General features: G+C 36.2%; 2 protein-coding genes across 7 annotated transcripts in view; one reads left to right on the plus strand and one right to left on the minus strand.

Annotated features, from left to right (window-relative positions):
• GNAZ (G protein subunit alpha z) overlaps positions 1 to 4,695 on the plus strand; it is an 85,563-nt gene extending 80,868 nt beyond the window's left edge. For all 4 annotated transcript variants that reach the window (XM_072024591.1, XM_021277039.4, XM_027469714.3 and 1 more), the window contains exon 3: positions 2,569 to 4,695. In XM_072024591.1, coding sequence (XP_071880692.1) covers positions 2,569 to 2,913 — 345 coding nt within the window. In that variant the 3' untranslated portion in view covers positions 2,914 to 4,695. The remainder of the gene's footprint in view (positions 1 to 2,568) is intronic.
• The window catches only part of RSPH14 (radial spoke head 14 homolog), a 96,086-nt gene extending 82,449 nt beyond the window's left edge, over positions 1 to 13,637 (minus strand). For all 3 annotated transcript variants that reach the window (XM_072024592.1, XM_005026721.6, XM_072024593.1), the window contains exons 1-3: positions 12,898 to 13,637; positions 12,056 to 12,158; positions 11,745 to 11,863 (exon numbers count right to left, since the gene is read on the minus strand). In XM_072024592.1, the coding sequence (XP_071880693.1) occupies positions 11,745 to 11,863; positions 12,056 to 12,158; positions 12,898 to 13,096 (421 nt within the window). In that variant the 5' untranslated portion in view covers positions 13,097 to 13,637. The remainder of the gene's footprint in view (positions 1 to 11,744; positions 11,864 to 12,055; positions 12,159 to 12,897) is intronic.
• Positions 13,638 to 13,697: the final 60 nt, after the last annotated feature.

A 13,697-nucleotide genomic window follows, 5' to 3' on the forward strand; every position in this document is an offset into this window, starting at 1 on the left:
CTGATGACTCCTCTGAAGTCAGTAAATTCATAGATGTTTATATCTTTTTTAAATTTATTTTGATATTTTTATTTTTAAGAAGGGAATGTTGAAAATGTATAGCTCACACTTTGGTAACTGATATGAAAATGGCCCATGGAGTTTAAAATAACTAACAGCATATCATCAAGCTGAAAAATTAGTTGACCTAAACTTTCAAGAAGTGAATAACTGGCAAACAGATCAACAATTCTTCTAGTTAAATAAAAAGAATAAATTAAACACATGTTACTGAAAGAATGCAAATTTGCAGCCTATTATCTACATCTCGGAACCTGTAATACCTTCAGAATCTATATAATTTCTGTAATAGTTTCTTAAATTGTACCTTATTGCACTATTACAGTTCTTTATCATACTTACTGTAGCAATTTATTCTTAAATGCACAGGTTTATTAGAAAAAGGAAAAAAGATAACATATCTAATCACAATCAAATCCCCAAATGTGAAACATATAATCTGGTCACTGTTGCATTGCTTGAATTGCCATGAATATAAATCTGTGAGGCCTGTAAAGACAACAAAAATATACTAGCTTAATATTCATGGTGTTACATCTGAGCTATAGCCTCTCAGGGAAAATCTAAGGCTAGCATAAAAGCTAAACTGCCTCTCCCTCCCAGACTTTAATTCACAAGGATAACTAAGTTATCAAAATGAAGACCCTTTGCCTTTGCTGTACCTACGATGCCCTCTCAGTTTGTTCTGTTTTTGGACGAACTTGTGTGTCCTTAAGCTATTTAAGCCCTTTATAATGGGCTTAAGAGAGAATTTTAAGCTTGTTTGGAAGTGTATCAAATAAACATTAATTACACATTTATTTAATATAAAAATGAGTGTAACTGAGAAAAGCAAAAGTAATTACTATATTTTTTTTATTCAAGACTTCTGTTTTTATGGAAATGTCACAGAAAAAGGAATAAGCTTCCAGGTAACAGTGTAAGGACCTACCCATGGAAACCATTTTCATTTATGATTCAGGCTGAAGCACTGTAAAGGGTAAAGGGAATTGTTCTGTCAAGTCATTTAGTCATTTTAGATATGCTAATCCCCAAGAAATATACAATGGTTATTTTAATTAGTCTTCATATTTTGTTTTTGTGGAACAATAATAAACTCCAGAAGGATATTCTTTAATGTGATCAAATGTTATTGCTAGGCAGAAGAGGTTATTCTGATTTGTAACCAGGACAGTGTGAGTGATTTACTAAAATACGTTGTTTTGTGTATATTTGTTTCTATACTTTCTTCCTAATGCATTTGCTGTACAGAAAAAAATACATATATATATATATATATTTTAAGCCCTTTCAAGAATACAGCCTTTTCCTACTTTCAGCAGTACAGGAACAAAGCTGAACTGGGAAAGAATAAAGGACCACTTATTCCAGTGTATAGTTTTATTAAGAAAAACTATTGCTGGATATTGAAAAAGATTGGAATGAAATCTTATTGCTTAATTGTAATAGCTTTCCTTTAGAGAGAAAATATGAGTGCATGCCTTAGAAATGTTTCATGTAGACAAATATCTGACTAAATATTGGAACACGCTGGAAAACATCGACCTTTAGCAAAAATGCTTGATTGAGATATTTCTGTATTTACTTTTGACAATACAACAATCTTTATTTTATTCAGCTCAAATTCTTTTCAAAACGTTCTGTTCCCAGTAATCTCAGCCTTCCGAGAGCACAGGGTACCATGGACAGCTCCAGCTGCACCAGCAGTACCGGCAGGAGCAGCACTCAGGAAGTACCAAAACGGCCGATGATTTCCAGCAATTTCTGCTTTCGGTTTAGAGCAGCATTGAATTGCTACTTCCAAATATGCAACTGTGTTGGTCATTCTACATTTGGTCATCAATAGAAATGCTCGTTCAGGGCAGCAGACAGAGAGATGTTAAACACGTCTGGCCCACTTCAGCTTTTACCTTTAATTATACAACATACAAGTTTCCTCAACACACTAGAATGTGGTTCCTTTTCTCGTGTACCTTTCCAACTCTACTATTATACAATGGGGAGAAGTGAGACCAGGAAAATGTTGGAGTGTGTACAGTGTGCTAATCCACACATGTAATGATGTAGTGTTATAATTGTGCTATAGTATTTTAGTCTTTAAAACTTCAACCACAGAATCTTTCAGTAGTGTGAAAACCTTAGAAATCAATTATCCCTTTTATTTAAAAAAAAAAAAGTTTATATTGCTAACCTGATTTTGAACTCAACCATCTTTTCCCAAGTTACACTTACTGTTTCAAAATGTTTAGTGTTAGACTTGCCCTCATAGTTGTCATTTATTAAAATAAATAAATAAATAAGAGTCAGTCTCTTGTGAAATGTATTGTAACAAAATACATGAATTAAGGTTTCTGAAATTTCACACTCAGGTAAGATGGACAGTCAGCAAACAGAACAAAGTTCTTTCTATAAGCAGATTTTGCACATTAACAGGCATAATAATGTACTCCATGTGCTCTCCACAGTTACGCTAAAAGACTATTATTGACCTTGTTTTCTCTCCTACAGAGTCGAATGGCAGAAAGTTTGCGTCTCTTTGATTCCATCTGCAACAACAATTGGTTTATCAACACTTCCCTCATCCTTTTTTTGAACAAGAAAGATCTGCTGGCAGAAAAAATCCGGCGTATCCCCTTAACAGTCTGCTTTCCTGAATATAAAGGCCAAAACACTTACGAGGAGGCAGCAGTCTACATCCAGCGCCAGTTTGAGGACTTGAATCGTAACAAGGAGACCAAGGAGATCTACTCACACTTCACCTGCGCCACTGATACCAGTAACATCCAATTTGTCTTTGATGCAGTGACAGATGTCATCATTCAGAACAATCTCAAATACATTGGCCTCTGCTAAGAATCCTTGGGCTTAATCTGTTTTACCGAAGCGATTAAAAAAGAGGCTAACCACTTCCACTTCTAGTGGGAAAAATGGGGCAATGCTTAGTAGCCCAAGGAGAAAAAAGGGGAAATCTGATGTATGTACACAGTTCCTCTTATGCCCCCTTAGCCTGTTACATTATTTTTCACAAATATATGTTTTGGAGAGTGAGAGTCTCCTCTCTAAAAATCACACATACACAAAACAAACAAACAAACAAACAAACAAAAAACAAATTCCCCCCCAAATGAAAAATAAACCACACACACACACACAAAAATCCAAACAAAAAGAAAAAAAGAGATTGAGGCCTAACTCTGTGGAGATGTTTTCACCACAGTCACTGCACTTTTATTCCATTTGTTTCATTCCATTTCCTACAGTGGGAGTGTTATCATGTTCTGTGTAAGAAATAATTCTTCATCCAGTTGTCCTAAAATTTTACTGACGTGAAGATATAAAGCTGGTGAGTGACAGATGAACTCATTTGCATGGTGTGGAGCAGAATGGTTGTGTTGGGGAGAAAAACTAGTTCAAATCAGAAGCTACAAACAGGAGTGTTTAAGCAAAATACTACTTAAAGTTGTAGAGAATGGGCATGCACCCACAGTGCTGGTATACAGCCAAACTAAACACACGTACATCATGTATGCACATGACTCACAGCATATACTATGTACACACTTCTGCTTTACTTTATCATGGACACCTTGCCTGTTAAAGGAATTGTTGGTGTGCAACTGTTCTGTGATTTCCAAACTGACTATCAGCCCTTTCTGCTCTTTAAGGCTTCAAAATATGCAGCAAAACTACAAGAAATGAATCTATGAATAGGCCAAATTAAGGTCAGTGTTTCTTCTACTGCTAAGGAGTTTTATACATCGAAACAGTCTTCTTTTACATCTTTTTTTGCCAAATCTTGTGGTGTTTCACAAAAAAAAAAAAGCAAACTATATTTAAGAAGTAGGTTAGTGTTCCTTTTTTAATACAGATAATAAAAACAAATCACAAGGCAGTTTTTTAAATTATTGTTGTAGTGTCTGGACTGCTGAATGTGAAAGTTGCCAACGGACAATTCTGTTCCACTGCTCCAAATAACTTCTGGGAATCGTACTATTGTAAGAGATTTCCCAAGAAGCAGGAGCCATGGTGACTATATATGGTGTAGTATATAGCCTCCAAAGTCTTCTTCTGTTGGGTTTTTAATTATTTTAAAATGTGATGTATTATTAGAAGGTTAAAGATGAGCGATATGAACAATAACTAAATGTCTTGATATTTCAATTTAATACTTTAAATTATTTACAGTTTAGTGAAGTCAAGGAAACTGAAGAGATGCATTCCTCAGCTCCAGGTTTCATCTCATAAAGAAACACTACTGGATGGAGTAACATTCTGGCAAAGGTTTGAATGCATAAGAAGCTCTGTGGGACTATACTGGAAAATCTCAAATGGATCATATAGACCCAAGTCTTTGGTCAGTTGATTCTTTCCCCTGCCATAGAAAAGACTTCTTAAAGACTTCAGTGTAAAGTTGGTGTGTAAATATATGTTTGATAATTGTAAAGCACATACGTACACAGAGACACAGACACACATGCACACTGGAAAATATCCTTCTACTTTTGTTCCCCCTATGTACTATGATTAGTGCAAGAAATCTCAGCCAAGGGCTCCAAGAAACTTAAAACAAAATGGTTAATAACATCAACAATTAAATTGTCCACTTAAAAAATAAATAATTCAAATGATACCAAACTTGTCTATAGTGTGTTCATTACTTAATGTTATACAGCTGTTCCTTAATTGGATAACATTTGCAAACCTTTGATTCCTCTATGACAGACTGCTGAGTTTTGTTAATTTGCTCTAGAATGTTTCCTTCAGTTCATTCACAAACATTCAGCAAATTTAAATTCTGAGCAACTCAGAAAGTTTTAGGGGATGTCTTCCATTTAGTATCTTTACAAATTCTGACCGCATGTTGTTCTTGTTGGATACTTTCAGGAGACAGTAGCAATTTTAGGAGAGAAGCCATGGATCAAGATTAAGATGAAGCTACAAGAAAGAAACTTCTGAAGCTTACCCACATCTTGCCTTACACAAGCACGCACTTTGCACTGATGATTTTCACAATCTCTTCTTTAAGAACATCCTCTAACTGCAATCTTTAAAGGTCTAGGTGTAAGAAAATTTGCAACTCTTGTAGAAACAGCGTATCAGTCTTATAGGAGGCTTCTTGTTTTATTCGCTTAACTTCACTTGTTAGAAGGTGCTAGGAAAATAATATCCCTGGAGTTTAAACAGAATTTGATTTAAAACCTTCATCCCACTAATGGTTTCTGAGACCAGCTGAAAGTACTTTACAGTGCCTGGATAGTTTCATTTCTTTGATTCTCAGCATTTCTACAAAACACACCAGAAAGTCCTAACCTTTCTCATGTTGTATTTAAGAATCCTCCTTTTCAACTGTTTGAGGATATCTAAATTCAAAGTAGGGTTTTTTTAAGTGACATGAAGTATTATGTTAGTGGTGAGCTGTGACTGCCAAGAGAACTATAATTCACTTGAAGGCAGTGATTCAAGCGGTAATCATTTTCAACCTTACTAGAGAATGCAACTGGAACCAAAAAGGTTCTCAGAGGCTCAAATCATGGGTTAAGACTTGCAAAGTCTTCAGTCCAGATGTAATCAGTAATGGGAAAAATCCATCTAATTTTGTAATGAGGTATTTTAACCCTGTACTGAAGTCATACAGCTCCTTTAAGCATACGCTGGTAACAGTTACACCTGAAAGACAGAAGTAAATGAGCCAATGAGGCTGCACCTCAGGGGTATAAAACCAAACCTTTTGGTTTGGTATGCCAGGCAGGGAATATTTAGCTCTTAGTGGAAATGAGGAGGTGCTATTGCCTGCTTGTGGTGTTTGTAGTCAGGCTGCTCGACTTGGTGAGTTTACTAAAAGCTAATTATGATAATTGATAGTGCAATCCACAGAGCCAGTCTAGAATCCCTTAATATTGGTTTACTGTTAAAGTACTTGAGATCTCATGTGGTGTTCCTAGTATAAATTGCTTTCTATAGTTTAATATACTATCATTAGATAATTGTGAAAAAGGTATAAAGTGAGTGTGGACTTCCTTTTCTCAGTGTTTGGACTATGGGTTGGTATGTCTCCTTCACCTCTGGTTTGTGCGGTACTGTGGTCGCTTTGGAGTGATGAAAGAAAAAACAAGAAAATGCTGGCCTTTGTTAGGGCATGTCTTCAGGATAAGAAAGCTTAGTAAGAAAAGCAAAACCTGAAGTATAGTTTACTTCGAGGAGGGTAAGAGATCTTTTCTGTATAAAAATCTTTATTCAGTTGAGAAGGTCCTTACAACATAAGTACTACAGGCAACCTACAACAGAAGTTGAGAAACTAGGATATTTTGTCAAAGGACTAAAGATATTTCCTAAAGAAAAAAAGTCAGTCCTTAATTTATCATTAAATGAAGATTATTTGGGGAGGGAACAGAAAAAGTGAAGCAGTGCATGTTATGTTCCTATTTAGTTTAAGAAAAACATAGGAATGGGGATGAATAAAGTAGTAAATAAGTTAAATAATCAATTCATTTAATCATGTTCTCTGAACAGCAATGGCTAGCTATTAACTTTCTAATAACTTAATTCCTATGATGTTTTTGATTTTGATGTTCTGAGTTGATTACTGTTTTCTATTTGAAGAATTCAAGATGTTAAATTGTTTTACACAAAAAAATATTTTTCCATTATGTAAGAAAAAATTGAGGTATAGGAAGGTTAAAAAATAAAAAGTCTGTACACTGAACAGGTGCTGAAATGAAATCCTTTGGCTCTCAGTCTTTCACCTAGATAAATGATGCAATTAAATTTGCATCTATATCCTCAGTTCTCAGGTTTATCAGTGATGCAGTGCACTGCCACCTGAAAAAAGTATTAATACAGCTGGGATTTCACTTCACCTGGGCAACGATGACATTCACAGAAGAGATGTTCCATCTGCTGCAATATGAATGCCATCTGTCCTTCTATCATTTGCATTCCATGCAACAATACAGGTTTCGAAGTTAAAAAGGTATCCTTAAAAAGTCCTTATCCACAGATTTGGTTGGTTATAATTTTACAAAGGTGGAATCGTGGAGACAGTGAGGGGCAGTAAAATAGAAGTGTTAATCTATTGGGCTCTTCCCAAACAGATGCTCCGACAAGCTTTAAAAATCCATTGTACCATCCAACCCACCTCAATCTCTGCCTGGAAGGGTTAAGTACATCTCAAAACAAAAAGATCATAGCTAGGAATTATTAAACTTTTCCACTATTAAATACACCTTGAGCAAAAGATCACTTTTTTTTTTTCCACAGTTGTTTGTTTTTGTTATTCCCAGGTCACTCATTGCATAACACTCAATAATGCTAAATCTCAACTAACTGTTTTTACAAAGAGTGAAAGTTTTTCTAGTAATCCTTCCTCGCCTGTGTTCTTCATTTTCTGCTGCCGCTGGTTCTGCTGCTTCTTTCATCCTCTATTGAATACATACATGTATCTTATTTTTGTCTTTCTTTTGTCCATTATTTCTTGCCATTAAGTTGTTCTTTCCTCGGGAAATACTACCCTACCCCTCAGTGTTTTCCCAGTCTTAGTGTACTTCTCTATTCTTTGGTGTCTAACAATTTCACTGTTATTGGAGGGTGCTGCTATACATTTTTAAATTTAGGAATCATAAGTAGTCTGTAAGTGGATTCACTTAAAATAACCACATTTTCCTAAACTACTCCTATCTGGAGAAAAACCAGGTGGCCTGGCACAGAGCTAGCTGGAGTCATTGACCACTTTCCAGTGAACAAAAACAAATTTACTCCATGCCAAATGCATGTACAGCTTAAGTTCCTTTTCAGCGACTATGGAGCATACTGACTTTTGGCTCTGCAAATTTCCTCTGCTGTAGGAAGCATCAGAAATTTAGCTGAGGAATGCTTTATTAGTTGCTAACTTCCTCCAGCTGCTACAAGACTTCCTAGATGTGAGTGTAGAAGTAAATACAAAGAGAGGAAGCCAGATGGCTTCTAGACTGGCTGAAGATGGCTCAATTACCAGGCAGAGGCAATTCATTTGACATATTGCACAGATAAAGAAATAATGACTCTTATTACCTATTGGAAAATATTTGCTGTTCTCCCTGATAATTCCTCAAATTGCCTCATAGCACAGGAAGCAATTTAAACACGTGTCTGTTTTTTGTGTAAGAAACCATCTGTAGGTGATTCCACCCCATAATAAAAATTCTGCGCAAGGAATTATATTCCACCCCTTAAACACAGGCATGTATATTTTTAATGTACAAAATACAAGCGTATGCATACATCCTATATTTTCTAGCTAAACAAGAATACATGCCTCAGAACAACATCTCCAGTAGAGAGTAACCGCTCAGAGATGCTTTCAAACACAACATGCTAGCTTAGCATCTACACCACTCATTTTACAGACTGTATGTAGCTGACAGGCTGAGAAGTGCAGGTTTTTTTTTCCTATTTTCCCCTCCAAAAATGTCCAAGTATATTGTATAAGAACTTGGTCTGGAGAATGCTATGCAAGACTAACTTAATCTAGGCAAGGACTTATATTCTGAATGTGTCTTGAAGGCTTTTAGTAGCACAGAAGTTGACAGAGTAAATAGTCAAAACTTCCAATCATCTCGCAGCTGAAGAAACTAAACTTTCAAAGAGAATTTCACCTAAAAAGGCAATAATTCAAGTGTAAAGAGAATGTGAGCAGTATCGTATTTGGTGAGAGACTTGAGTACGGGATCAGAAGATAAAGTTCTGCCTGCGTCACAGATGTAAATAGTTCCTCTACATCCACTTCAAATTTCTTCATAAATAGAAGGGGGTAGGGAGGATATAGGGGATAAGTTGGCCCACATAAACATGCAGTACATGAGCACTGCAAATACATCAGGATTATGCTAAATGCTGAGGATTAATGAAGGAAAAGAAATGTATTCTAAACAAAGATACCTTTTTCTAATAGAGTAACAACTCTCATTACTTACAGTTAGAAGGAAACTTTAATGAAAGCACTGGTGCACAGAATTTACCAAGTAACTAATTCAAAAATTCGTTAAATATTTTTTTTTTTCTCCTCATACTACTAACTACCCTTTGCTACTTCCCTCATACATGTTTGTGTTATTGATCACTTGATTTGAAAAACCTGCTTCTTATCTGCCACCAGTACCTGAAGTGGGAAAGGCAAAATAGGGAAACAGCTATCAGCCTTAGCTCATGAGAAAGCTCAGTGAAAATGATCTGCCCTTCAGAACTGTAATCTTCTAAATATAAGCAACTTGTACTAAACTGGGACTGGATTTGGAAGCTGCTCTTTTAGTGGCAGAGGCTTCTGCTCACCTCATCTGCTGTGAATCCTTTGCATTCAACCAAAGGTAATGTCCTGAGGGGAGAGAAAGGTGCAGCTGGCTCTCAGCTTTTGCTGAGTTCTCAGTGCACCAGGGATCGATAATCCTTTCACTCCAGGAGGCAACCTGATTCCTCCTTGTACAGTATTATCTTGTATTTTCCCCCTTATCACCAACCTGGTGCTTTATAGCCATGACAGTTCCTATCAGTGACTCCTGAACTAAGCAGAAATATTCAGGTGTCTGCAGGGATACAGATGGAACAAGGGTAGTAGACCTTTTCTTGATCCCTAAGCAGCAGTATGGTGCTCCATTATGTATCCTCTACTTTGGACAAAATATTGATTTCTGTGGAATTATTAATAAGCAATGTTTTATGTTTTGGCACCACCACGAGTGAATATTGCTTACTGCTACAATACATCTCTAAACAGAAATGATGGTTTTAATAAAATGCTTTCTATGCAACCCTTGTTCTTAAAAATTGCTTGATCTGGCAGTCTCCCCATAAAAGACTATTATTTTCAAACAGGACTCTGCTATTATATTGCAACCTTTAAATTAGTACTAATGTCTGAAACACTACATTATCTTACCTTTTAAAAATTCCAGCAGAGTGTGAACTGAAACTAGTTATTGTTATTGCTGCCAAAACTTTCAGACAAGTGATAACTATCAAATTATTAGCTAAAAATGTATTCTGAGACATCTTTAATGAATAGTTCCATATAATAATAAGTATAGTAGATTTTAGAATAGATAAAAGTAGGTAAGCTTTAAAATACCTTCAACTTCCATTGAAATATTAAAAGTAAATCCTTAAAAGGATTAAAAAAAGTCTTCCCACTCTGTCCAGATTGAATTCTGAAGTGGCTGCAATTTAAATACTTAGAAATATGCTACAATGTGTGTTGAATGTCTTTAACTTTACTAGCTTCAAAATATACTACAAATTGAAATACTAGTCTAAAGAAAAAAAGATTTTCAAAAATCTAATAGTAAGCATTTAAATATTGCTAGTATACACTTGCAATACTGGACTTAGAGAACAGATTAAAGATCAAATATTAGTTTATGATTCTTTATCCCTTGCTGTTGCCAAAATGAGTATCAACTACCAGCTATAAAAATTTCAGCTTGCACCCCACAGCTCTGTCATAGACGTTCAGCTCAAATCAGTACAGTGCATTCAAAAAGCCAGCATAAAATAATTAAACTTTATTAGAAAGGACACTTAAAATGTAACCTTTTTCCATTAAGTCTAAGAACCTAAAGGTGAGCAGGTGTTTACATAAAACATTAGCTGTTCTTTGCATTTTTAAGTCTCAAATTTGTATCGAAAAATCTTTTGTACAGCAGTTCCCAAACAGTGAAATTTCTAAATTCTACACTGTGCACACATCTGAAATTTTCACCAGTAAAAGGAGACAAGTGGTAAGCTCCTACATTAGATGTGGCTAGATATCTAGTAGTCTGAAGGTTAGAGCTATGCAGAAAGTTCAGGACAGCAGGGAATGAACAATAAGGCTTACAACTGAATTATGCAGTAATAACCTGTATAGATGAATGCTTAATAACTTCTACTGATTTACAAACATTTCCATCAACCAGAATAGTAAGGTTTAAGACGAAGATTTAGAATCTGTAGAATCTGGATACAAAAGTAACAAATCTGCATAAATTCCACTAGTGTACAAAAGATTTAGAAAACTATGTATGTGGTAAAAATAATCATGTACAACGGCCTATTCTTGTGGTGAGTTATACACTCTCAGCTTAAATTCCTTTATCTATGCATGAAGCATTTAAAAACAAGACACCTGACCCTGATGTAATCAACCTAGCTTCTGTTTATCTCACTGGAAATGAATTCTGCTCTGTTGATGTCCATTTACGTAATCTTAAACTCACCACTTATGATAGGTCAAATCTTTTGGCCCTGGAGATGCTGATTTGTCTCCTACTGTGCAGGGAGTATAGGATGACTAGCTCAATTTGGCATCTTGAAGTTAAGTGATATTTATCATATTTTTTTATCTTACCAATTCAAGCCATTTAACTGTATTATCTAGCTTTTGGTACTGAAGGGCAAACAGTATTTGAATAAAATATTGGAAAATACAAACTTCAGTGTTCTCTGAATCATCCCCAATTGTTTTTTGTCTTTTTTATTTAATTTACCACCTAAAAGCAGTATCAAAGAGTACGTTTAAGAAACACTGTCTCTGAGCCCGTGCTTGTAGGCATTAATAGAGAATCTGTGGAATGCACAGTGCAATTGACTGGTAAAATAAATCTGGAGAAGAAAAACTTAAATTCACCTACCTATCTCCTTTGCTGATTTGAATAATTAATTACAGATTAATCCCCTACCTTCATGTAACTTTGCCATCATTTCAAAAACTTGGTGTGTGTTCTTCCGACAGATATCTACTGGATCATCCATGAGCTCAGCGAGGGCAGGTATTACTCCCTTTTGTATCAACCCTTGCCTACAAGCATTGGAAGACAGATTTAACTATGCAAGATACAACTCAAATATTTACTAGATGCATAACGTTAATTGAATACTCTTATTTACATTGCATTTATCTTTCAAAAGCTTAGAAATTCTGTTTTTATTTCTTACAGAAACTTCTTTATTGCATCCCGCAATATTCAGTAAATTCTGGAATTATACCTACCTGCCGACATTATGCATTGCCATTATACAGAGGATTTCTGTTGTTTTTTGTCGTACAGTACTGTCATGATGCAGCAGCAAATTCTTCAGGTTCTCCACGAATCCTTTGAGACACAGTAGTTGATTTTAGTATTTCTTACCTTCAGCATTAGTTTAAAAGAGCAGCACTTGTTTTTACCTCACAATTTAAGTGCAAGCAATCAGAAATTTCATCTTGTTCTGTAGGTGAAACTCTCAATGTCGTACTACAAGTACAGCAGAAACTTAAAGACCTACTGTCAAAATGCCATGCCATCAATCCTCAACGATCTTAATATTAAAATGTATATAACTACCCCCAAATAACTGGCTGATTTGACAGCTAGTGAGGATAGAAGAAAGTTCCCACTGACTTAATTTTGTGTTGGATAATGCTGCGAACCACCTGGGGGTGGCGGAAAGGAGGAGGGCTACCAATTCTTCTCTGCTCCACAATAACTAAAAACTTTTTTCCTCTTTCTGAATATTTTTTATATTTTATTTGATCTATCTTAAAATTTAGCTAGACAACAAGAAAAAAGGTTCAGTGATTCTGCACTACTTTTGTATTTGGGGAGTAATAGACCCTGTGGTGAGCATCTGATAAATTCTAAAGTGAGTATACTCTTAAAATAGCTGTTATATGGTATTATAACATGCTTTACCTTTTAAAGTAAAATAAGCAAGAAATCAAACCCCCAAAACTTTCATGGCTTTTTTCTGTCATCAAAGATATCGCAGGGAAAAAAATAGGGCACAAGAGTAAAGTGTCCCTCCCCTCAGCCATCACCACCATGTCAAAGCTTCCGATACCAGACCACTTACCTATTTGTATTGCCTGGTAGACTTTTTCTGGGTCATGGACCAAATCACAGAGTGCCATCAATGCCCGCTGCTGAGTCAGCAGCTCAGGAGATTGGATCTCCTCGTTCAGTTTAGGAAGGGCCCTCCTTCCAAATGCAATAGGTGCTTTTGTGGGGTCTATATCTGGGGGAAGCTGTGCTGAGATACGAGTGCTCGCCATCCCTAATTTCCCTGGGAAAGATTCCCCTTATCACTAAAAATACTCCAAAGTGACTGTACCTGGTGACAGGACAGCTAACGAACCAAAACAACGGCTGACTGAACGCAGTTCTGACTCCTAAGAGTGCAATTTTAGTACATGCTCGTTGTTAGGAAGCTATGATAGAGGCTAGAATGGTTCGTCAGATGAATCTTATTTAGGTTGATTTTTTTCTACTGAATTCCGTAGAATAAAAAAGCAATTCGTTAACGTCTGTCTGAAAGGATCGGCGACTGCCCCCTTCCTCGGCGAGGGAACGGGGCCGCTGACAGAAACGCGTCGCCTTGAATACTGAAAACTGCTCAGCTACAAAAAAAAAAAAAAAAAAAAAAAAAAGCAGCTGCACGGTGAAGAAAAAAAAAAACAAACCACAGCCCTACCTAACAACAGCTTCTCTCTCTTAAGAACAAGCCAAAATTCTAAATAACGAACGGCCCTCCGTCCTAGACCACACAATGTAAGGCCCCCATCTCCCCCCCCCGCTGCCTCAGCGCCTTCCAACGCCTTTCGCGCCCGCGCTCCGGTTGCCACAGCAACCGGCTGTTTGCGTACGCCCTGCTCC

Source organism: Anas platyrhynchos, chromosome 16 (genome assembly GCF_047663525.1).
Source record: "Anas platyrhynchos isolate ZD024472 breed Pekin duck chromosome 16, IASCAAS_PekinDuck_T2T, whole genome shotgun sequence".
NCBI lineage: Eukaryota > Metazoa > Chordata > Aves > Anseriformes > Anatidae > Anas > Anas platyrhynchos.